Genomic DNA, 26,279 nt, shown 5'->3' with positions numbered 1-26,279 from the left:
GCTGAGGATGGGACTCAGGTCCCTGAGCATGCTGGGTAAGTGCTCTTCCCCAAGCTAGGTTCTAATCCAATATGAATGACTGGGAAGTAGCACAAAGGGCTGCTGTGTAGGCCAAAGGGAAGGCACATCCATCCATCCTTCTGACCCCCATATGGCTGCCCAATTGCTTTTAAGTCAATGAACAGGTCTTTCATCTTTTGCCTAAAATGAGCTTCAGCTGAATTGATCAAGGTTAGACATGGGTATAACCTAGAAAAGATTGAATGGTCACAACCTTGGCCAAACATACGTGTGTGTGTGTGTGTGTGTGTGTGTGTGTCTGTGTGTGTGTGTCTGTGTGTGTGTGTGTGTGTCTGTGTGTGTGTGTGTCTGTGTGTGTGTACCAAGAGAAGGAAAAACTGGTTGGTTTTCTCTTTGAGCTCTTTGAGAATGGGACAGCTGTGGCCTAGGGAAGGTAGCACTCTTCAAGGGGAACCATCAAGAGCAGGTGGCCAATGGGTCCCTCGTTCTCGGGAGAACACAGTGGGAGATGATCTCATGGGGTTTCCTATCTACAAACCAGGACCCTCCTGCCTTGTCTCCAGGGTCCAAAGAAGACAGGGATAAAGATGCCAATTGTTGTGCTGCTGTTATTAACCAGAGTGCAATTAATCCACCCTTTGTGGATTTGGAAGCCACAGTGTATGTAAATGAGATGGTTTCAGGCAGAAACACTCTGAGAGCTGCTGTTCGGACACAGAGTGGCCAGGCCTCAGGTCAGGAGAAGGTGGCAGAAGGCAGAATACAGAAGATATTAACACTCCATCATCACATGCCCAACAGGGACCTGAGAGAAAGAGTCTCTTCTGCCAAAGCTGTTGGCCTGGTGTGTGAGCCCCCAGCTTCCTTCCTACACAACTGCCCTAGCTTCAAGTGCAATTCCTGATAGGTAGGTGAGATCTGGGGCAGGTCTACAGTTGACTTCTATATGGGGAATGGATGTCAACCAAAGAGAAACAAGGGGTTGGGGGTGCCCTGTTCTTCATTAGTTTATCTCTCATGATACTCAAACTACCTCAGAGATGGGGAAGGACAACAAGGATCTCCCTTTGGGTGGCAACTGCCCTCCACCTCAGGAGGTAGGCGAGAGGAAGGAACTTTGCCCTGCTGTGTCTGAGCACTGAGTGAGGCTTCTCCCCAGTCCACAGCCCAGCACTGACTGACTGGCGGGAGTCAGCTCTGCTTTCTGAGAGTGCAGGGTTAGAGAGAGGTCACTGAGAGCCCCAGGGCTTGACCTCTCTGTCTCTTCACAGGAGTAGGAGCCTGAGGAAGTAGTCCAAACTGCTTTGATGAGACCATTCCTCATGTCAGGACTGGAGTGATGCTGTCCAGGCAAAGGCGCTGCTCGGGCCAGCTAGGAGTCAGAGACAAACAGTGCCTCTACCGCATCGCTCAGTCCCTGGCTGACACCCCCCACAGCCAGGAGGCAGTTCTTGAAGACAATGCTGGAGCAGGCACAGCGGGGCGTGGGCATGGGGGGGAGTGCCTCCCACTTGTTCTTCTCAGGGTGGAATGCTTCTGCTGTCTCCAGGACAGTGGGCTGGTTTCCTGAAAGTAACAGGGGAATCAGACCTTAGACCAAGGAGCCCAGCCACCAAGCCATGTCCCACAGTGACCATCTCCCAACCCAGAAGCAAAAACTTTGTCCCTTCTTTTCCTTTTCATCTTAAAAATAGAATTGTTTTTTCCTGTCTTAGATATCAGAGGCTTTTAGAATACCACTGCCTCACTCCTGATTTTATACACACACAGACACACACACACACAGCTTCCCTCATAATCTAGCCCATATAGTTGTTCATGAATGAGTATGTCTACACTGAGTAAACTCTGGCTGTTCACACACACACACACACACACACACACACTGCCTTTATCACTGTGTCCTAAAGACTTCAGTGTGCCTCTAAGTCCCAGACTTTCCTTCAAAATAGCAGTAGTCTTGGGCTCAAACCCAGAATTAGAAGCACTTGTTTGATCACATGCTTTGCTATCCTAAGAGAGCCGGATATCCACAATGGCGTTAGGTCAAGGAAAGATGAAGACTTTCCCTTTGTCTCCAGCTATCCCCAGAAAGGGACTCGGGGACCTGGGTGCAGCCCAGGAGCTCATGTGTCCTTTATGATTTATAGATCTCCATCTTCCTATTTCCAAATGGAAAGAACATATGTGGAAAGGCCCATGGAAAGGTCAAGTCCAGACCACACTGAATTCTTTGGAGTAACTCAGTGGGAGGTACGCATGGAGTCAGTACCATCCGTGGCTCCAGTGCAGTGTCAAGGACCTCCCAAGCTCCAGGGTCACAACACAGCACAGTGGAGATGCTCTATCCTTACCAAGGCCCCCAGCCACTATGACCCTTCCACTCAGACCACCAGCCACAAAGTCTGCCCGGCGTTTCTTGAGGAAGAATGAGCGTTCCATCTTCAGCCATCCCCCTGCAAGCCGCGCATAATGACAGGACAGAGAAAACGGATTAGGGGATTAGGCGCTGAAGTTCTCTAACAAATACAAATGAATCCCATGTGGCTCTCACCCTGGTGGCCGCGCCCCTTTCATTCACCCTGGCATCCAGGGTGCAGAGAGCATGCCCTGTTGATTGAAATGATACCCTCTACCACTTGGGTCTTCTTGGGTGCTTGTCCCAGTCTAAAGTACAGACTTCCCGTGAGCCCCCTGTTCTATTTAGATTTCCCACAGGAATCTGATTAAAGACAATGAGAGGCATAATCAAGATTCCTGATTCTCCATCAGCAAAGGAAGAGGCCCTCCCTAAGCTGGTCCTGCACAGATACTGGGGATGGAGAGAGGAAAGGCCATAGTGAAAACAGACAAGCAGGCCAAAGGAGCCCTGAAAAGAATCTGACTCCAAGCATATCCGTGAGTTAGGAAGGATGCTCAAACTCCAGAGAAGGTCTGCCTGGATATGTAAGCAGCCGGCCCCAGGGAGATTGTCCTGATGGGGAAAGTGGGAATCAGTCAGAAGAGACCAAGGAGCCAAGGGAATGGGGACCCAGCTCACCCTGTTCCATGTCGAACACATCCATTGTCCGGAGGAACTTGGGCTGCCGGTACAGACGGCCCTGCCGCAGGCCTCCTAGGCTGTATAAGTGGTTGTCCAGGGTCACAAAGCTGGAGAAGGCCCGTTTACAGGGAATGTTGGGGAACTTGGTCCAGGACCGAGACTCTATATCAAAGACCTCGAAGGCATTGACTGCATACTTAGATTGTCGTCCCCCTGGAGGTGGGGAAGTGGGACAGGGTAGAGAGTAGAGGGTGAATTAAAAAGAAGAAAAAGGAAAAAAAAAAAAAGCAGTTCCTGAGAACAGAGAGGACTGGGCTTGCTCTTCTGTTATTCAGTCCTTTGAAAGACTCCTCAAGGGCTAGGGCAATGTGATTATCCCCCATGGCCATGAAATGCTCAGACTGTAGGCATCCCTTTCCAGGGAACTCACCCAAGGGAACAAGGACAGGAGATGAACAAGTAGCTTGTCCTTACCCAGCACATAGATCTTGGAGCCCCGGAGGAAGGAGGTGGCAGCGTATCTTGGGGTGGGCATGGGAGCTAGTGACACCCACATGTCCTTCAGCATGTCATAGTGTTGCAAGTAGTTGTGTGGACGTAGGTCCAGGCCCATCCCTCCTGCGGCATACACTCGATAATCTAAGAAAAAGATCACAGAGAGACATGGTTCAGTTCCCCCGGCACTCAGAGACAGGCCCGGCGGCATCCACCATCTTTCATAGGTCATGACAAGTTCCCAGCCTTTGCTCGGCTAGTGAATTGCAGCTGCTTTGGTAGTGTGGGGAGCACCATTTAAAGTCTCTATTCTGGCTAATCTTCCTGAACCTTCGGATGGACTATGTGCCTCGGCTTATGTCAAGTCCTTGGCAAAGCCTGATGTACTAACCTCTGCACAGAGACAGATGGCAGTGAAGCCTAGCCCTAGATGATCCTTTGCGGGTTTGTCCCTCCACTGTCCTCCTTTCTAGGCAGCCAGAGTGGAAGCCCAGGAAAAAGGCTTTTGTAATGACCTCCGCTAGTGAACTGACTCCTAGCAACTCTCAGATCATTCTCCAGCTGGTGAAGTCGGTTAGAACTAGAGTTAGCCCCTACTCACTGGCCTACACACTGGGTTCTCAGTGGTTCTGTCTGCTACTCCGGTGGGGAAATGGCATCTTCATTCACAGGTATAGAAGCCTGCAGGATATGGAAGGCGCCTGTGCTGAATGGAAAGAGGCCAGATCTGAAAGAGGAGGAGGAGGCAGCGGCAGTGGCAGCTTTACGGAATTGACCCTTCAGGAACCTTGGCCTGAGAGCAGGGAGTCTCCACCTTTCTCTTCTGCTCTTGGCAGTGGGTAGCTTTCTGGGGATTCGGCACACTGTACCCAAGTGCATGGGCAAACATTTGTGCTTCCCTAGACTGTGTCTGAATGGGTCCTTTTCTCAGGGATCTTCTGTTCCTGCATGGAGTTTTTGCTCCCAGCAGCCCTCCTCATGGCCTTCCTCACAATGGCTCTCTGACTGGTTACCACTGTAGGAAGTGAGCCTTATTTCCCACTAGCCCCAGACATCCTGGGAGGGGATCCTAGCCCTCAGCCTAAGGCTGGGGCGGGACTTGATAAGCACCTGATTAGCACCAATTCCACCTTCTCTTCTGGAAACACCCCCTTCTGGAAAGACTCTAACCACTCCACAGTCATTCAGCTCTGGGCTCAGTTTGGACCCATCCTCCTCCATCTGGGTTCTCTGAGCTTCGAAGCAGGGCCCAGAGGACTTGGCTGGGTGCCTCCCAAATGATGGTATCACCATTGCTCTGTAGTCACATGTAACTGATACCAGCTTGATCTGTTTCTCCCAATACACTGCAGATTGAGAATCTGTTCATCTATGAAACCAGCACAAACAGCCGGCATTAAACATCTTCCAGCCTAACCGTTGATCCCATTTGGCTTTATGGAGCACAGGCATGGTCATTACTGACTATCTATTTAACCTTAGAGAATTAACCTTCCTGGGCTTCATGCTGCTGCTTCTAAAATAAGAATGGAAGCAGCACTTGTCTCATTGGACATATTGAACGTCCAAAGGGATAAAGCACCAAATGGGAAACCTTAATTCTTTTTTTTTAAAGGATTTATTTATTTATTTATTTATTTATTTATTTATTTATTATATGTAAGTACACTGTAGCTGTCCTCAGACACTCCAGAAGAGGGAGTCAGATCTCGTTACAGATGGTTGTGAGCCACCATGTGGTTGCTGGGATTTGAACTCCAGACCTTCGGAAGAGCAGTCGGGTGCTCTTACCCACTGAGCCATCTTACCAGCCCCGGAAGCCTTAATTCTTAACTTACAGCATCATTTATTGAAGCTAGAGATGGGGTGTGGTCTATACTCATTATTCTCAGTGTCCCCAGAGGTGTCTAGGCCTTACTTTTTTTTTTCTTAAAAAATAAATAAATAAATAAGGTCTCACTATGTTGGGTCTTACTATGTAGCTTGATCTCATACGCCTTCTGCTCTAGCAGAGGCAAGTTTTTGTTTTTGTTTTGCTTTGTTTTTTTCAAGGCAGAGTTTCTCTGCGTAGTCTTGGCTATCCTAGAACTTTGTAGTCCAGGCTAGCCTCTGAGATTCGCCTGCTTCTGCCTCCCACGTACTGGAATGAAAGGTATGCACCACTAAACTCTACTGCCAGGGAAGTCTTGGATTTGCCCCTCTCTGCCTCGGCCTCCAGAGTAGTTAGGATTGCAAGCCTTCAGCACCAGGCCTGGCTTTTCACCCTCTTGACAGGCCGGTCACGGAAACCCTACTGTCTACCCTGCCTGAGGGGGTTCTGGGCCCCAGCTTCTCCACAATCATGCTCAGAGCCCAAATTTTCTACCCTTTTCCTTCCTCCCCAGGGTCTAAGACTGTTCCAGGGGCAAACCAGATGCTTAAGGAAAGCTGTTTTCTGATCTGGCTGTGTGTTAGCCAGTCAGCAGCGGTATAATAGTAAGAGAGACAGGGACGGATGGGAAAGCGAAAGCTCACCCCACCAAGCCTACGGTGTGGAGGCAACTGTATATGAACTTGGGGTCTCTTAACTCCCATTCTCAGAAAACTTTGTGTGTTTAGCAAAACTGCAATGGGACCCCCTCGACATCACAGATTGTATTAGGCCCAAGAAGAGCGAAATGAAGGCTGTGAGAAAGCGAGAATTTTAAAACCACATGCAAGCAAGAGAACCTGGATAATAATGCAACATGAAACAACCTTTTGGAACATTCTGACCTCCACTCAGTAAGTCTGAAACTTAAGTCAGAAGTAAAGGAAGATCCTGGGATCGGGTCTCAAAGCCTCCTTGGGGGGCCTGGTAATGGTAGAAGGATGGGGTGAGCATCCTCAGGAACCTACATAGGTAGGTTTGGGGGAGGGGGCAGGCAGCCAAGGGCAAATGTGGTCATTCGGCTGAATGCCAGGGTCTGTAGAGTCATTGCAGATAACCCCGTGGCTCACACCTTGGCTCTCCCTCTGCAGTGGCCTGCCCAGCCTGCTGGAGCTGACTCCTGGCATCAGATGGAATTCCTAGACATTTCACCTGCTCAGTGTCCCTTTCCAATCTTTAATGTAAGGGCACTGGGTCTCTAGTTTTAGTTCTTAATGTAAGGCTCGAATGTTATGGGGAATGTGTATTGGCCACCCAAATCATGTTGCCTTACACCCGTGTCCCCCGAGACCCTTTACTTTCTTCCCTAATGCCCACCCTCAACCCTGGCCCCACTTGCCTTTGGCTGTGACAGAAATGCCCATGGCAGCCTCGCGCAGGACGCTTCTCTTCTTCCACTTGCCCTCATCGATGTTGTACATTTCCACGACCTTCACAGGCAGTTGATTGGTGCCCACACCCCCGATCACCATAATCCGCTTTCCTAGGGCAGTGATCGCTACCCCGGCCCGGGCTGTGGGCAAGGAGGGCAGGGAGGTCCACTGGTCGGCCTCGGGGGAGTAGACCTCGAAGCAGTCCATAGGGACGCCATTGTCATCACATCCCCCGATGGCATAGACCTGCCCCCCAGTCTCCAGCAGTGAGCAATAGACCCGGCGGCTAGGCAGTGGAGCAAGGCGCTTCCACTGAAAGTCCTTGACATTGGGCACTTCCATGGCAGCCCGGGGGAGGGCCCTGCTCGCGCGCCCCCACAGCGTCCGGGCAAGGTCCAGCCCCGGGGCCCGCGGGCTACACGGTGCCGGCCGGCGCGTCCCCTCTCTCAGCCTCCATCTCGCGCTGCACGGGCTCCCCGCCGACGCCCGCTGGCTTCTCCGGGTCCCCTGGGTGTCAGCGGGGCAGCGACGTCCACGCCTGGCTCCGCGGGAAGAACCGGGCGAATCTAGGGCAGCAGGGTGCCGGCGGTAGCTCACCCTGGGTCAACTTTGCAGGATGCGCCCCGCCCCGCCCGGTCCCCCGGAGCCCACCCCAACGCGCGTGGGCGCCGCGCTCGCCCAGCACTAGCTCCCGGGCGGCGCCCACAGCCGCGCGAGGCTTTCACGGTCCGCCTGGCAGCCGCGGAGCGGAGGACAGCGCTCCCTGCCCTTCCCAGCCCGCACGCCGCCGTCACCGGCGCAGGAGAGCGGTCGCCAGAAGCCGAGCTCCGGCCGGAGGACCCCGGCTCCCCGCACCGCCTCCCTGCAGCTTCCACACCTGGGCAGGAGCCCACGCGCCCCGAGGCGGAGGCTGTGGCCTGTGCGTCAGCCCGGGCGCCCAGGGCGAGCGAGAGCAGGGCCTGCGGTGTCTACAGGGTCGGAGACAGCCGGAGCAGGAGCCGGGTGCCCAGATGACAGGCAGATCCTGCCAGCGTGGGGGCGGGCGTTTGCGAGTGTTTGTTTTGGGTGAGGAGGCGGAGAGGCCAATTACCCGGTTTGTCTACAGTACACAGACCCAGTTCGTGACAGGCTGGCTTTGTTTGGGGGGGAGGTATGCTCACATGGTCTAACCTCAGAAGCCAGTTAGGAGGCATAGATGTGGCAGGGATCTGCCGATCTAACAATTCTCACTCGTGTGCATGTAATTCACACAGAATCTTCTTTCCCTCCTAAGTGGAGACGTCTACAAAGCTTCAAATAAAGTCATAGACAGGGAAACCACAACTGAACACACCAATAGACAAGCTGGGAGGACCTCACCTTCCAAACCCTTGTGCATCTATAGTGTGCAAACCTGATTAACAAATCCCGGCCCTTAGCAGCAACTGCAGGACTAGGTGGATGGTCTCTCAAACCACCCAGCAACAGACCCTTCAGAACTGTAGTATCCAGTAATTCAAGTGCCCATGATATACCGGACCACCTAGTGGTGTCTCCCCAAGCCCACGGGGTCCTCCTCTCTGGCTTCCTTCCATTCAGAAAGGCTCAAGCTCGGGAACCTGACAGACTGCTGTTCAAATGTTCGCTCTGGAAAACTTAGCTTCAGTTTCTACTCTGAGTCTGTGAGTGTGTGTGTGTGTGTGTGTGTGTGTGTGTGTGTGTGTTCGTGCGTGTGCTCACATGCACGTGCTTATATGTTGGTATGTATTTCCTCTCACTGTTGGGGATGGATCTCAGAGATGTGCACACGCTAGGCACTAAACTTTTATTTGTGATAAACTATAGATTCACATGTGGTTGTAAGAAAGGAGTATTTTTTATCCGGTTTCTCCCAGTATTAAAATCCTACCAAGCTATAGTACAATGTCATAAACAGAGTACATGTTCATTACAGGGCTCCCACGTCACCTTTTGATATCTGGTAGGAGGACTCTATAATTCCTCCTTGCTCTTCCCTTCCCAGCCCCTGACAGCCCATGTCTGAAGCCTTGTCATTTCAGCCGCGTTGTACAAGGGGCTAGGAATGGAGCTCACTCCTGGAGTATCATTGTTGAAAGAATCAATAGTTCTCTCTCTCTCTCTCTCCCTCCCTCCCTCCCTCTTCCTCTCTTCCTTCACCCCCTCTTTGTTTTTCTCAGTATGCCTGGAACTCACAACCTCCCTGCTATAGCTTCCAATTCTCCTCCCCACCCCCACCCCCCAGCTTCCCATTTATTGAGAAAGGGTCTTTCACAGAAATCCACCTGCCTTTGCCTCCTAAACGCTGGGATTAAAAGTGTATGACTCTTCATCAGATTTTTTTCCCTTTATTTCTTTGTAGTGTTCCGTGGTTTGGCCGTATCTTTGTAAGGTTTGTGAAGGTTGAGTGAGGTAATGTAGGGACTGTTTATCAAGTGTGATGCTTATCACCTTACCTTCTAACACAGAACCAGGGCCTGGGACAGTCTTCCCAACACTCACACGGAGACTGTGAATTCTGGGAGAAATAGAAGCCCTAGCTTAAAACAGACCGATCTTAATATCTTGAGCTCTTGACCTAACAATTCTCCTTATTTTTAAAGCTTAGATTCTTGTATTTGCAAAATCAGCACCTAGATCATCCACAGAAGGCTGTGTTCTCTTCTCCCTGTTCAATAAGAACTCACACATTCTCTTAGAATGTGTAGTCTAAACTAATGAAGTTTCACAGACAATACCTACCATTCCTGTTCTTGTAATAGGCCCCAGACCTTAGCACAACTGAGGCCATGATAGAAGTTCCATTGAGGCCTTGGAACCCAGCAGGAAGACAGCACCCTGCCAAAACAAGAACAAAGACCTAATCCATCAAAGTCCACAGTTCTGGGGAAGTCTCTAAATGTACTAACCTTGGATTTTACCTTCTGTACTTCTGCTTCCAGCTCTTGCTATATGAGGCACGACAACTCAGGATATGTTTTTTGTGCTTATAAGTTCACCCTGACAAAGGCTCAGGCCTATGCTCAGGTCCTGAACACCCAATGTACTTGCCCGCTGGCTAGTGACGACTTTCTATGAGCTCAAAGCCATGTCTAAGTAGTCTTCTTAGGGAGCTATCTTTCCCGAAGAAATATGGGATGGACCCTGACCTGGGGCTGACTCAGTTTCTCAGCTCCAGCTTGTGGTGACCAGGATGAATGGAAGCCACAGTCTTCTCAAATGGGTTTGTTGGGATCTATGTCTTCAGCCTCACTTGCTAGGAGCCAAGTGAGTAACATCCCCCACCCTCCCAGCGGGTGGGCAGAGTTCCCAGAGCCCAGCCCTTGCAACTCCAGTCTCTCATAATCTTCCACTGTGGGGACACTGCCAGGCATCTGTGAGCATCTGTGTCTCACGGAGGAGTCTGACACTCGGAGAGTGCTTCACTTAGAGCTGGCAACTCATTCCAAGGACTCGGGGTTGAAGATTCCCAATGACAAATGAACAAATTATGTACTAGTAAGGAGGCTAAGATGTTTCTGTTCTCCTGAGGCCTCTGGTCTTTTTGTCCAACTACAGCAAGGGAAGGCACCCAGAGCCCAAAGGGATCCCAGTAATTGCTGAGTGTCTCACCTAGGGAGATGCCAGCGTTCAGCCTTGGACAGGCCCTGTTCCAGCTCAGGGCTTGCATCCATAGGCTTTACTCTGTGCAGACCACAGGGGTGGAGAGACTCAGCCTTGGAAAAGTAGAAAAAAGTCAGTTTGCTTCCGGGCTATGCCCAGTCGCTAATTCTGGAAGTTTGGCTTATTTTTTTTCCTCTCTCCTTCCCCCACCGCTCTCTCCTCGAAGCCAGGTAACTTCCTTTAGTCTTTACATTGAGGCGCATTAAAGCAGCTTGTAACCTAGCAACCACCACTTAAGATTCCCTGAGTCACCTGCAGTTCTCATGCCTGGGCTGACTGCATCAGGTCTGGGCCTTGAGCAGTGCCAGGCCCGGAAGGGAGTCCGGTGTGTCCTTTGATTCCTCTTTGCCCTGTTCTAGTGTGGAGTCACTCTCCCATTCAGAAGTTCTTCCTCATGTCAGACCCAAGTCATTATTGCTCTAAGATCTTCCATAGCACCCGGCATGGTTTCCTGTTCTCTCTTTAAGAGTATTTATGGGGGCTGGGATATGAGATGGCTCAGTGAGTAAAGGCACTTACTTACCTGATAACTTGAGTTCAACCTCAGAAACCCACACAATGGAAGGAGAGAACCAACTCTCACAGGTTTTCTACATGCATACTATGCCATACACACACACACACCATACACACCACACATACAGCATACAAACACACACAAGCACATCACACACACACACACACACACACACACACACACACACACACACCACATACACCATACACATGTGGGGCAATGGGCTATGCACAGACAGCCTGATTACCAGTCGAGCTTAGGTCTTGAACCCTGTGGGACCGAACCCAGTGGGTAGTAATTTCCACCTACATGGGACCCCTGGCTCCTGTCGAAGTTACTGCCCCCCACAACCCCCACAGGAGAGGTCTGTGGCTATCAGTCACACACAGACAATGTCCCAAGCTTCTGGCATTCTGGTTAGACTCCACCCCCACAGTTACCTGACTATAGCCAGGTATGCTCCGCCCCACAGTTACCTGGCAACAGCAAGATAGCCGAGCCTACTATAAGAGGGGCTGCTTGGCTCCACCTCTCTCTGTCTTTAGGCTTTTACCTTTCTTACTCTCTAATGCTCCATCTCTCTCTCTCTCTCTCTCTCTCTCTCTCTCTCTCTCTCTCTCTCTCTCTCTTCCCCGATCTCTCCATGTGGCCATGGCCGGCCTCTCCCTCTCTCTTTCTACCTTCTCTCCTTTCTCCCTGCCTTTCTACAATAAAGCTCTAAACCCATAGACTGTCTCTGACCATCAAGGTCCGCCGTGCTTGAACAATGGTATAGGCTTTCTCCTAACGAGCCGTGCCTAACCTCCTGCCAGAAGGCCTTCCTATGCTGCAGCCACAAACTGGACTAAGGACTCTTGATTGCATGGGAACCATCCAGCTCCCCCTTTCCCCCTGCCCTCTTCTCCTTTCATCACAGGGGCTGAGTGCCACTCCAGGGCCCCTATTCTGTTCTCAACTCCTCTGCTGTATCCAGCATGGGATGCTGGAGGCTGAGAACCTGGTACCTGGGGCTGCCCCTTGTCCACCACCCGCCATGTGGGGTCAGTGGCTTAACACAACCAGATGCCCACCCAGGGCCAAGTGGAAATCGTGCACAGTCCTCCTATGTCTGCCTGCCCAGAGCACCGTAACTCTGGCGGGATGCAGGTTCTCTCATACTCCCCTCTTTTCCCCACACTCACAGCCCTGCATATACACACACAAACACATCACACACACACATTACACACACACCACACATATACCATACACACACACCACATATACACCATACATATACATACCACATATACACCATACATATACACAAACACATCACACATACACCACACACACAATACACATACACCATATATACACACACAATTATATCACACACATACCACACAAACACTCAAAAACCACAGAAACACATCACACCACATAAAAACACATACCATACCACACATAATCACATACTACATGCACACACACATCACACACTACACCCACAGACGTGCACATACCACATACACACACAAACACCACACAATACACAGACACACTGCACACACCACATACACATATACCACACACCTTACATACACCATACATACATTGCACACATCACATACACACATATACACATATATACCACACCATACCACACACACACACACCACACCACACACCACACACATTGCACACACCACATAAGTAGTGTGGTTTATCGGGATACTGAAGTCTTAGTCAAGCTCGGTGCTCAGCCCCAGATAGTCAGGCGGTCGGTCACCTTGTGAGAAAGTTCTACCTTGTGTTTGTCATGGTCAGCCAGGATACAATAAGCAGCAGGTGCAGCTGGCTGAGCACCTACCAATCGCCTGCTCAGTGTCCTGTGGAGCCCAGCCTTCCTGAACCCAGGTCTGTTCAGAGGAAGCTGCAGATGGAGAGACGGTTTAGAATATCAAGCAGTTTTTCAGAGCAGTGGCCCACTTGATATGCGTTTTGTGGTGAGACTGATGGATTCCAAGAGTAGGTTACATTTTGAAGAGACACCCTAACCTCCTTCTCCAGCAATACACATTACCATCCTGCTGGGGCGAAGTTGCTGGGCACGTTGCAGGCACTGCGCAGAGAAGAAAGAAATGTTCCTTTTATCTCTGGCTTCCTATGTTCGGACCAGTAGACCCAGTTCCTGGGCTCAGCTCCACAGGGTTGGGTGCCTCTCCAGCCTCAAGCCCTGTCAGTCTTGCCCAATGTAGGATCAGGGTCAATTCCTGGATTCCCACTTTCCTGCATCCCATCATGTTGGGGTTAGTTTACAGGAGATGGCCTTTTCAGCTAACTGAGGTTGCCCCAGTGAGGCTAAAGCTACAGCCAGTCTGGAGGAGAGGTCTCGCCGGGTGATCGCCAGGTGGCGTTCTGGGTCAGAAACGGTGACTGTGACTCTCTAATCACCAGCAAGACAAGCTCTGTGAGCCCCCAGGCCCCACCCTGTCCTGTCGGTCTGGAAGCCAGCCCAATGAAGGATTAGGGCTCAGTCAAACTGGATGGGAGTCTGCAGGGCAGAGGCGGCAATCTGAGCCATGACCTGTATCTTGTGGCCCCACCACCTGAGGGAGAATGTTGGAGTGCTCCAATTTCTTCTCTGCCCCCTGCCTCAGTGCATTAGAATGATTCCGGAACCTAGGGATTTGATGAGTTACCAGTTAAGGAATGTCTTTGCCCACAGGGTGGGGACAGGAACATCTTGGTTTTCAGACTCCTTGAAATTGAGACGCAGGGGTGGGAGTCTCGCATTCCTCTCTAGTTGAGTGGAAGCAATGAGAGTGACAGCTCAAAGGCTCTAAAAGACCTGAGCTAGTTTCCTGTGTTGATTGCGGGCATTGAAGAGGAAATGGGCCTTGTAATAAAGCCTGAGCGTTAGTTATAAACACGGGAGGAATTTCCTGAGAACAGCAGCTTGGAGTGGGGTGAGAGGCCGTGTCGCTGCAGCTTCCACGGCTGCCTCTGGGAGACACGAGGAGCAGGAAGGACACAGGACACACATCTGTCACACCTACCTAGGCTGTACTGTGCAAACATGGGCATAGCGCGCCCTCTCTGTGGCAGCTGTCCTTCTAGAAGGACAACGGCGCTGAGAGCAGCTGGAGGGGTCTCCCAGCTTTAGCGTTCTTCATTTCTAGGGACATTGCCTACGGCTCTAGAAAAATAATAATCATGTGGTCATGGTGAGAATGAGGCAGATTCTCGAGTGGCCATTTCATGTTCTTCTGGTAGCTACATACACATAGAGCTCTAGTCCCCTTGATTCATCTTCATGGTGTCAGTTCTCCGAAGGGAGCCTCGCTCTGGCCTGTCTGTGGCTGCTTCTGCCCATCTGGTTAATGATAGTCTGCTCTTTGTGGTGTTTGAGCACCTGTCTGGAAGTCTAATCATGCTTCCCGCTGTGCTCTGACCTTTCCGGGTGCCTTTTGTGTCCCACAGCTAACTGGCAGGACCCAAGGGTTCAACTCACACTGCAATCTGGCCCTTTCTTCAGAGAGGAAACTGTACCAGTTACTTCCAGCTCACTAGATTGGGCTGCATTAGCTCTGGAGCTAAGAAGGGTTCTCTCCTGTCCACCTCCAATGCAGAGCTCCTCTCCCCCACCCCAGACCCCACCCAGCTTTCCCTAGGTTCTAGTCTGCTCTACAGAGCATCGGAGGCTGTGCAGGAGCAGATAGCACAGGCTACTCAGACACATTAAAGACTCATTAGTAAGTTAATGCCACTTCCAGAGCCAGCAGCAGCCTCCGTTCTTCTTAATTAAAAAGAGCTCCATGTCCTGGCAGAGCCGAGAGGGTCTCTGAGTGATTTACACACCAGCTCCACTGCTGCCAGCCAGGAAATCAGCAAGGAAGATTGATTGACAGATGGACCCCCCACCACCACCCGCCTGTCTAGCTAGTGAGTGCTCACGTGTGAAAGTGTGCGTATGTGCTCATGCCACAGATCCATCCCACAGCCCCAGAGAGCTCAGCTTGGGAAGGCCAGAGGAGAAGCTGCCGGAAGTTGGGCCTCAGGCAAAGCCGGCCCAGTTCCCACTAGGGCTTCCTCATTCTAGCAGAACCATCTTATCCAAACGACAAAGGTTGAGGCCTGAAGGCTGTTGTCTCCAGGCAGAAGAGAAAGGCCTCTATCTGGAGGTCCTGCCCATCCCCAGGATGCCATTCCCACAGACATTTTTTTTTTAAACTGTAAGAGGAGGTTCCTGGGACTGTGCCTCAGCTCATACAGTGCTTGTCTAATTTGCATGAAGCCTTGAGTTCCATCCCCAGCAACTGCTTAAAACCAGTGTGATTTCACTGTGCTGTCATTCCAGCACTGAGCAGGTGGAGGCAGGAGAATCAGAAGTTCAAAGGTATTCTCAGCTACTGGGTGAGTTTGAGGCTGCTCTGAGCTCAAGAGAGCCTGTCTCAAAAAGAGAAAGGAATGGAAGAGAGAGGGAGAGAGGGAGGGAGGGAGAGGGGGAAGGAAAGAGAGGAGGGGGCGCTTCCTGACTTAATTACCTTTTACCCACTTTGATAGGCTAGGAATCGAATGACAAAGACCACAGTTTGAACTCATGTCAGATGACATTAGGCCCCCAGGCCCAGGCCACTAAAGAGCCAGAATGAAAGTGGTCACTCTCTGAGGTACCCATACCTCTCCATGCCAGGGGCCTTGAGGGGACTTATTCCCTACTGTGTGCCTCTGCTGCCCTCCAAGAGCCTGCCATCCTTCATGTTACCAGCAAGACAGGAGCAGCAAGCAAGGACTATTCAGGGTGGGCCTGTGCAGAGGGCCTTTTGCTTTACTCTTACCTCCACCCTTCATAAGATACACACACATGCACACATACATGCATGCACACATAGTCCCAAACATGTACATGCATATATGCATGCATACTCATGCATGCACACACACATGAATGCACACACATTCATATACACATAGTCACATACTTTCACGCACATACACACATGCACATGCACACAGGCATGCACACACACGTGCACACACACACATTCTTCATGCTCCTTCCCGTTCCCAGAAGGGGAAAAAAAAAGACAGCAAAGAAGCACAGCTGGAGGGGTGGGGGTGACGCTGGGCTGAGAGCAGGAGGGGTGGGGCTGGAGAGCAGGCCTCATCCAACACCCCGCTTTAACCCAAGCCCATGGGAAACAGACAATCTGCTGCCACGGCAAGGCTGCCATCTGGTACACTGACCCATGTCTCCTTCATGCAACACACAGAGGAGGGGGAGGAGGGCAATGCATCCTGGGCAGGCTGTCCGTGGGCTGTGTGGGCCTAAAAATAGATGGGCATCCAGAAAGGTGAGCAGCAGGCTGGGGTGTGGGTGGATCAAAAGGTCTGCCTCTCTTCATTAGCGGGCACTCCCATGCCAGGCAGGTATGCACCTCGGGGACTTGAGGAACCCCAAGGGAACTGCATTGCTTCTCAGATGAAGAAAAAAACAAGGCCCAGAGCCTGTCACTAGAAGAATGGGGTTTCCTGATCAGAGTCTGAGAACCCTCAGTCCTTATCCTGGGTGTCATTAAGTAAGGGTCTGAGTGACCCCTATCCGTGGCTGTGGCTGGTGTTCTAGAAGCTACCATCACAGGTCCTGTGTGCCCTCTGTTCCTCTAAAGTTCTGGTTCCCACCATTTCTTTCCTTGGGTGACATTCCTCCCCCATGGTCCAACCTCAGCCGAGAGCCCAACATCCTTGGAGGCTCCTTAGTACAATTTTCCATGACCATGGGGGCCACGGTGCCTTGGTAGTCAGAGAACAAGGGCTTGGTGTGTGCTGGCCTGTGGCCTCACAGCAGACTTTATAGTTTTTAATTACTAAGGAGAAAGAAAGAAAAGAAACTGTGATCCAGGATATGTGAGGATGAGATGACATTCACATTTCTCATGTTGTCTGGCACAGTCTTCTGGCTACAACAGTGTGACGTAGTCTAGGTGGCATGAGGGCCCACAGGCATAAAACAATCCCCCTTCTGGCCCTTTATAAACCACCTCACTCTCGGCTATCTTAGGGGGACAAGAAAGACACTACCTTTTTCTGACAGCCCTGATGACAGGATTCCTGTCCCTAGGACCCACACTGTGGACATAGAGAACTGGACAACTCCTGAAAGTTACCTTATGATCTCCATATATATGTAAAGATTAGTGTGTGTGTGTGTGTGTGTGTGTGTGTGTGTGCGTGTGTGTGCATGCCACACGTGAGTGCGTATTGAAGCGGGAGACAGAGAATCCTAAATTCCAAGCCGGGCAGACTTGACTCTATTGCCTATGTCTTCTCTAGGCCACTAATCTAAGATGGCCTCCTACAGGTAGGTCATCCTGAACAGATAAGGGAATAGGAGTTTGGGTGTTGGGGACAAGGACTTAGGTCTTGCCTCAAATTCCCTCAGCCTCAGAGCCTGGTTTTGAGGTGAGAGAAGTGTGGGTGTCAGGCAGCAAAGTCAGTAGCAGGGACAAAAGTGACAGCTCTGATCAGCACCCCTGGCCTCCTGCCTGCTTCTCTACCCTTTGAGGTTTCCTTCACTTATCAACTTTCCTCGGGGAAGATTAATTTGCATTTAAATAGGTAAGGTCAGGAAGGGCCAGGCTCCAGTGTTTGGGTGCTAATTAGAAAATTCATTCCTCTTTAAATATTAAGGCACTTCCGTTCATCTTGTGGGGTCAGGGAAGGTTCCAGGGATGCTTGGGATGTCTGAGCGAAGCCTTTGGATGGAGCTGCTGATGGCAGAGCCCGTCAGCAGAGGGCAGAGGGGTGGGTGTTTGCGTATGCTGGGATGAGGTCTTGGTAGCCTGGCTCAATTCAGAATGAATCGTAACAATCCTGGAGAAAAACTGGAAGGTGGCCAGTGGAGCAGAAGCCTTCAGGTTGCCAATTTTTCAAATTGCTTAAAGATAACTCAGCGCAGGGTCTCCATCCATCTCTTTCACCACTTGCCCAATATGGAGCCCCAAGCCTGGCATTTAGAGGGCACAGAAGGAATATTTGCTGCATGAATGAATAGAGTGAATTAATAAGTTATGAGGGCGGTTACTGGCCCACTTCTGCTAGGAGTCAGGCGCTCTTCCCAGGGCTTTATCCGAGTCTTCCTTTCAAATGCCCTTTGCCTCTGTGTTTCCCCCAGAGCTTTTTGAGAGGCCACACTAACCCTTCTTGGTCTTGAAGAACAGTACTTTGCATTTTAGTCCGTGTGCTGCGTTTGATAATTACAGCACAGGTGGGAGGTGAGTGGGCTCTTATTACTCCCCATTCGAAAGGAAGAACGGGAAGACAGAGGGGGGGGGAGATGAACCTTGTGACACCTAGTTCTATGTAACACTCAGCCAGGAGCCAACTCTGGTCTTGGGCTCCCATTCTGGCTCTCTCTTGATTGTCACACTCCCCCTTGTCCCTGGGGGCTGAAACTGGCTGGCCCTGACCTTCAAGAGCAGGGCTCCCAAATGACATAGGGAGCCCAAAGGCAGCTGAGCTCCCTGCCAGCCTTACTGCTGATAGCTAAGACCTTTCCATTTCATAGCTGTGCGCTGGGCCTTACATGCACATCCCTGCTTGTTAAAACCTCTTGGACCCTTTAGTGCTCAGCCTGAATACCACCGGCTCCAGGCTGGTGTGACCCCTACAGGCAAGAGTAATCTTTCCCGTGCTTCCATGGGATGTGCCCTGTGACTGGTAAACATGTATGATAACAGCCTCTCACGGTAATAACTACCACCAACATTCAGGGCACCAAGAGAAAATTTTAAATATAATTTCCATATAATTTCACACTCGTAAGAACCCTAGATTATGGTGATAGTTAATAAGTATATACTACTTATCGTATGGAAAGAACTGACTCCCAGTCCTGTGAGTAATTTAGCCTGTAACATCCTCACTGTAGTTACTACCATTCTACAGATGGAAAAACTGAGGCTTCCAGAGGGCAAACAACTTGCTCCAGGGTCACAGCTAGAATGGTGTGTGAAATCCAGTTTGTCTGGCCCCAGAGTCAGTGTACTCGTCTATCTGGATGACCAGCTGTGACACGCTTGTGGCAGGAACCATGTGGCATGTCTGTCATTCTTATTAAGCACCCTCCTTTCAAGCTTAGGCTGGCTCTCATACAGGGTAAGTTATTCAAAAGCCAAGCTGAATTGGACCAGAAGCCAGACTGAATGTTGGCTGTATGGTGGTGAGTCAGAACAGCGATCTTTGTATACAGTTAGCTGGGTTAAAGCCAGACTGGGGGGAACAGTCCACTTCAAAGCTAGAGGGGACACACAGTGGAGCAGAAATGACAATTGTACAGGATCCCAAAAGGTTCTTACTCCTCCTGCCCCGTGCCAGGTGCCTGGCCTGGGTTCTCCTCCGCTCACGAACACCATCACCCATCTTTGCCAGCAGCAGGCTTTCAGCATGCCAGGGTATGCCTGTGCACAAATGGACGAAGAGGAAACAACCTGACCAAGGGACAAAGGACATCCAGAGACCACTGTAGAAGACAAAGGAGTGGGGGCTACAGAAGGTCTCCTGTGTGGGCTGGCTGAGTCTTGTTCCTACTGTAGTGAAGGCAGGGTCTCCAGGGTTTTCTCCACCAACAAATAATCTATTACCTCAGCTTCCATTTGCTGACCTGAGAAGGAGCCATGTATGCCCCACACCTGCACCTCAGGACAAGAGGGAAGTCCTCTGGCTCAGCCCTATTCCTTTCCTAGGCCAAAAGGGAGACTTTGTCAACCTTCTTCCCATTCCCCTACTCCCCCCACCCCACCCCCACCCCGTAACTACCTGCCTAGTTGTGCATGGAAGGCCAGCTGATTCTGTTTTGTTTTGTTTTGTTTTCCTTTTTAATTTGAATCTTGTTAACAATTCACTTTATCATCAGTAGAAAACAAAACAAACAAAACAAAGCAGCCATTTTAGACAATAACGTGCTAAATGCCCAATACCAGGGAAAACAGGTCCCCTCACTGGACTCTACTGGCAAACCCAGGTATGTCCTGAACTCTACAGTCACCATCTTGGATGGATGATGAAGCATTCAAGTAAACGGTGAGGAGTTCCAGGTGTGAGTTTCTGAGAGATACTGCCTCAGAGGAGACTCCGGAGCAGCCACGGCCCTCCAGTTCATCCAGTATCGCGTGGCCTTGGGCTTAACCAGCCATTTTCTTCTGAGAAGCTCTGATGATGTGTCAGCCTCAGGACTTAGTGGTTATAAAACATCTTCCATATTAACAAACACTTGAGCCACATGAACAAGATTCTCATCACTTCTCCAACTTCTTGTACTTGGCTTCCAGTTCTTTTGACTAAGCATCTTGCTTATAGGCTGCCTGCTCGAGAGCTGCCACCTGCTCCTCAATCACGTTGATCTGGTCAAGATACGGCTGTAGTTCAGCATATTTCTGGTTTAAGTCCTTCAGGTTTCTGCTGATGCTGATAGCAATATCTTTCATTTCAAGGTACTTCAAGCTTGTTAACTTATTCATATTTTCCAGGAGTTTGTAGTCTTCACTGGTGGCTGTCAGTTCCCCAGTCAAGTATGTGGCCATTTTGGAGAACATGTCCCGGCAGAGCTCATTGATGTCAGCTTCGGCAGGCTCCTTTGCTTCCTCGGCTGTCTCCACCGCAGCATTATCTGAAAGGCCAACTCCGTTCCCATGCTCAGGATCTAGGCTTTCGTTCCAGTGCCCTGACTGCGGCAGACAGGTCCACCAGCTCCTGCATTCAGACTTAGCCTCCCCACCACCAGCCACCGCATCTCCATCCTCGAGGCCAGGCCAGCTGATTCTTACAAGGCCCCCTCTGTGGGGGCTCCCAAGTGAAAGCCTGAGCTGTCCGGTCTCCTGTTCCCTTGTCTGTTTTTCCTTCTTGCTGACCTTTCTATGAGGACTCTTAGTTCTGTGTCAGGAGAGTTTTCTCTCTGGGGTGAATCTCTGAGAAAGAAAACAGGGTTAGGGGGAGAAAAAGCCTGCACACCAGAAGTCCCCCTCCAACTGAGTGCTGGGACAGTGGGAAGTCTTCCTCTATGGGAGGGGCTGGTAGGCGTGGCCGAGGAGTAAATGAAGCGTTATTACAGGTTTCCAGCCTTTGCCCTCTCTATGGTTGTCTCTTAACCCTCCGGTCCCTCAATTTCAGTAGCTATAAACTGAGCAGATTTCCCAAGGTGACTGAATTCTAGGCTTCATTAAGCAATTATACTTGATGAAGTAGTGGTCCCAGAGTATATATGCTTGTCAAAACCATCTAATATTTATTTGTGCATTTATTATATGGCCCAGTATATTTTTACAGGGCTGCAGATGGAACGCAGAACCCCGCGAATGCTAGGCAAGCACTCCACCACCAAAAGCGACCCAGCCTCTACATCCTGATTTTTAAAAATGTGAGTTTATGTAACCAAGTAAATCAGCCTTGCCACGTAGGGAGCACTCTTCGTCCCTGGTTTTCTGCCCAGGAAAAGAGAGAAGAGAATGGAATTCTAGAAGCAGAGAGGACTGCACGGGGAGGACATGCTGTCACAAGCTGTGTTGATTTCACAAGCAATGGACCTCCTACGTAGACTCAGTTATCCTCAGTGTTTCTTGGGGCTTGAACACTGGCCTGTCAGCTGCAGGGGAAATGGCTCTGTAATTGAATTGCCTGTATTAGCTTAGCTCTAACATCATAAGAACGGAGTACAAGACCGTGACCTGCAGGCTAGTTGCCCCTTGTCCCACAAGACTCTCCATCACCCCTGTATCCACAACCACTATCCCTTTGTCTTCCAGCCTTCCTGCTGAGCTATGCTCTGGTCCCTGAGCGGAGTGGCATGGTGACTATTGGATGCAGGCTGTCACTCTTAATGAAGCGTTGGTCCACAGAGGCAATCGTCTATCACAGCAGTCCCAGGATGATCCGTGAGCTGCATGTTAGAAATGCCTGACAAAGATGGGCTACAGCTCAATTAAAGAGAAACGTGTGTGTGCATGTGTGAGGGATGTACATGCGCACTCACACACCGGAGGCTAGAGAGTAGAGAGTACGAATCAAGTAAATCAAGTAAAAATGCTCCCAGAGGACGGGCCAGGAGCTAACAGCTTGCCTGAAAGACCATTGAGGTTAGACTATTTCTACCAAGTGGCTCCCAAACCTGGGGAAGCTTATAGGTTACTGTTTTCTCATTCTATGGAGTGATGGATGTAAATTTAATAAGCCATGTATGAGGATAATTTTAAACTCAATTTGGGACTATCCAGTCTAAGAAAATAGTTCAGGGTGCCAGCTCTTTTGCTTTACTTGGAGTTATAAGATTTCATGAGAGGGGTGGGGGATGGAGGTCAGGGGCAGAGCCCTCAATTGTCACACACAAGGCCCTACGCTGGGCCTTTAGGAAACCCAGAGGAAAAAAGGAGGGCAATAAGAAGGTGATGGTGTTTCCAGTGTGGCATTCCCTTCAAGACTCCAACAGGGAAGAGAAGGAGATGAGCCGAAGTTGTGACATCCAACCCCTAAGACAACTGTCGCTTGGCACTGAAGAGATGGTGGGCAGGTAAACTCCAGCTCCAAGGGATCTGGGACTCCCTTGTGTCCTCTTCAAGCATCTGCACAGATCTGGCACACACACAGTATACACATGTCACAAAAGAGATGCGTGTGCACATAGACACACACACATACATATGGTACACACACATAACACACACAGCACTCACACACCACATACATAGGGTGCACACACACACACACTCCACAGTGGGCCAACACTGACTAGTTCAGTGCAGGGTTCCATGTACTCAGGTCCTCTCTCCCCACCCAAATCACAAGAGGCCTGAGCAGACATAAAGGCAAGGGCTGGAGCTGACATCTCCCCTAATTTAAACTCTACTCACAAAGAGGCCAGAGAACAGAGGGAGGAGGGGTAGAAATCAAGTAAGTAAACGCCAGCCCTTCCAGTTGGTCAGAAGCCATTAGTCTGGCAGAGGATCCAATTAGAAACCGTTGAATTAGCATCGTAAAAGAGGAATGGAACAGGACGGGGCACAGCAGGGGAGGGACAGAAAAAGTGAGACAGGAGGCAGAGATCAATAGAGGATTACCATAAGATGTGCAAATGACAGGAGATCAGCAGAGAGATGCCTTCCACACAACAGGGCACCCAAGCCAGACACCCGTCATAAAATGTCCACACAGTTCCATGGTCTTCTCAGATCCCGTCTCAGGGCTGGACTATTTTGGAAGAGATTTCTCCCTTTTTGCTTGAAACTATAGACAAATGGGCAGCTTTCAGGCATTCGGGGGAGGGGGAGTGTTGGAAATTAATTGAAAAACACAAAAGGAGTGACCCTCTGCAGACAGTGCTGGGAGGTGCATTCTGTTTCCCGTGTGAAGCTACTTGAACAGATTGGAAATGCATTGGATTGCCACGTTGAGTCACACAGGCAGTAATAATTATTTAATGATGTGTACAGTGCTTGCCAATGCTAAGCCTTTCTTTCACTTTCTCATTTTAACAAACTTTCTCACTTTTTAAAGAAATTTAAAAATTTCTTATTTTCTTGTCCAGAGAGAGATTATGGTTCCCTCCCTTTCTCCTAAACTAGAAGATTTCAGGTCAATACTCTTAAAAGCCGAATCATTTGCCTGTGATTGCCACGAGCTTCTGACCCCCAGGGGTGGGGGGATAATATAGTGAAGAAGAAAATGGAAGTTGCCCTAAGTCAGGACAGCCAGGGCTCAGGGGCACACAAGGCACGAGACATCCATCTTCAGAGAGTAGAGGCTACTTGAGGCAGAGACAGTAGGCTCCCATTTATAGACCGGTGTGCAACGAGGATTGCCAGGTAAAATACAGGAAACCCAGGTAAGTTGGAATAGTTAGGGTCAACTAAAAATGATTTCTTGACTAGCCAGGCGTGGTGGCGGACTGAAATTCAGATTGAAGTGGGTGCTTCATATTGCTCTTTACTAACTGGTTGGAGATATGTACATATATATGTATATATAAAGAAATAACTAATCCATCAAGTCTCAGCCTCAGCACTCTATCAAGGGCTTGAACGTGGCTTGACATAAGTAATGTCTGCAAACATCTCCGTCAAGTGAGCAGAGGCAAACCTGCTTCACAGTTGAGGAAGCTGGGGGTTTAAGGGTTTAAGTAAATGACTCAGAGTCAAACTTGGAAGAAAGCCACGGGATGAGATCTACCCTAGGTCCAATCAACTTCCAGATGCCTACTTGTAGCCTCCTACAAGCCTGAAGCAGGCTGAGCCAAACCTTGACTTTGCTATACCACTAAGATCACCTAGGGTGGAGCCTGCCTCCCTGGATCACTCTATTGTTCAGCCATTGCCGCTGCTGCTCCCTGCTGGGAGTCTGCCTAGCTGTTCCAGAGTCTACATCTGATCCTACACGTGGTCACCTACAGCTTGGCGGGAATGGGCCTCCCCTCTCCCTTATAAAGTGTGTCCCCCATTAAAAATTTGAACCTTGAGCAGACTAGTTGTCTTGGTTCCATTATTTCTCTATCCGCCTAGATTCCCTCTTCTCTTCCAGTTCCAAGATGCCTCCCAGGCTTGAACCCGGACATGAGAGCCACAGGCCAGCCCCAACACCTATTGAAAAGCCAGGTGAAGGAGACTGAGAGCTGAAGTCCTTGCTTGAATGTCAGGTTAGGACAGACTCAGGTCTCAAGTCAAAAAGATGTCTCACTGAGGTAAGTTTTTCTTGTTCTTCCAAAGGACCCTGTTCAGTTCCCAGAAACCATGTTCTGTTGCTCACAACTATCAGGAATAATTAAAAATAATTAAAGCACCGGGCAGTGGTGGCGCACGGTTTTAATCCCAGCACTTGGGAGGCAGAGGCAGGCAGATCTCTGTGTGTTCAAGGCCAGCCTAGTCTATATAGCAAGCTCAAGACCAGCCAATGCTATACAATGAGACCCTGACTCAGCATAAATAAGTAAATAAATAAAGTTTTTGTTTTGTTTTTTAAAGAATGAAAAATTTAGCATTAGCTAGATGGAGGTCCACATCCTCACTTGATCACAAACCAACCTTCTGAGTCTAACTTCCTTCCATATAAAATCAGCATTATATAATGCCTACTTCACAAAATTACTGAGAGAAGTGAATGAAATAATTCATGCACGGTACTTAGCATAACTCAGGTATACTGCAGGCTCTTAATCAAGGTTGCTTATGCTACTGAGGTTGGACAAGCTCCGGCTTTTGCATATAATCACAGATCATCCTTACTTCCTGTACCTTCAGTTACACAGGATAGCCTCTGGAGATGTATGTGCACAGGTACGTAGCGTTTCTAAGAAATACATCTGTCAGATGGACAAACACACACTTCAAAGTCACAAGCCCCAGCCAGGAGGTAGCCAGACTTTAACATGGGTCGAGCTTTGTGGCACACTCAGGTGGGGAATATGTACAAAGAGTCTATCTATATTTCTGATAAAGTTCTGTGAAGCTGCTTAGGAGTGTGTAGTCTAGACCAGAGCTGCCAGGAGATACCAGGGTTTCCATAGCTTCTACCTTGATAATTTTTCTATTTAAATGTGACCACGGAAGCTCAATATTTAATATTAACATTTACAGGTCAGGATGAGAAAGCACAGCTCCTTCTGAACCTGTGAAAAGACTTGCTAACTTGCTTGGATTGGATATTAATGTGAAAAGCTAACAGCAGAAGAGGGAACTGTAAGTAACAGCTTTCACGGTTTCCATTTTTCTGCTAGCTCCATCTTTTATTGACTGATTGACGTGGCCTCAGGAGAGTCCACAAGCCACTCACATCATCATGTCCCACCTCTCAAGGCAGGAAAGCCTGAGGACATACATCATCACCAAGGCATCAGACAGCAGCATAGACCTCATAGGTCCACATGGATCTCAGGTTTTATCAGGGCCTGGGGCAGCAGCATGGACCACAGACACCAACATGGCCTCTGGTGGCATCACAGACCACAATGGTCCTTCGAGGAGGTCCAATCCAGAAAGTGAACCCTTCTTCATCTCAAGTCTCTGTGGTTGCCCAGAACCAGGACAGTCCTGCAGCTGGGCAGCATAGTCAGGGTCTGAGTCAGCGTCTACATAAGCTCCAGGCTAGTGCACACCATCTTGCTGACCCTCCTGGGCAATGACAGCATCTCCACCTCAGCTCTCTCTCACACTCGGCACTGCCATCCTGTCTCCAGTTCTACCTCTTTCCATAGTGCATGAACCCCTCCATTTTTTCTCTTTCCCTCTCCTCCATCAC

At 49.9% G+C, this 26,279-nt stretch overlaps 1 protein-coding gene and 1 pseudogene across 1 annotated transcript; both read right to left on the bottom strand.

Moving 5' to 3' along the window:
* Positions 1-615: 615 nt before the first annotated feature.
* Positions 616-7,861, bottom strand: Klhdc8a (kelch domain containing 8A). The gene is made up of 5 exons (XM_021171208.3): positions 6,808-7,861; positions 3,539-3,703; positions 3,062-3,277; positions 2,376-2,477; positions 616-1,587 (listed from the first exon to the last, which is right to left on the bottom strand). The coding sequence occupies exons 1-5, from the start codon at positions 7,181-7,183 to the stop codon at positions 1,394-1,396; spliced, it is 1,053 nt and encodes a 350-aa protein (XP_021026867.1). The 5' UTR covers positions 7,184-7,861; the 3' UTR covers positions 616-1,393.
* Positions 7,862-20,116: 12,255 nt separating this feature from the next.
* LOC110303052 (biogenesis of lysosome-related organelles complex 1 subunit 2 pseudogene) lies at positions 20,117-20,666 on the bottom strand (annotated as a pseudogene).
* Positions 20,667-26,279: the final 5,613 nt, after the last annotated feature.

This window comes from Mus caroli, unplaced genomic scaffold, assembly GCF_978045245.1.
Source record: "Mus caroli unplaced genomic scaffold, Mus_caroli_1 scaffold_1, whole genome shotgun sequence".
NCBI lineage: Eukaryota > Metazoa > Chordata > Mammalia > Rodentia > Muridae > Mus > Mus caroli.
This window is presented reverse-complemented; position numbering and strand designations above follow the sequence as displayed.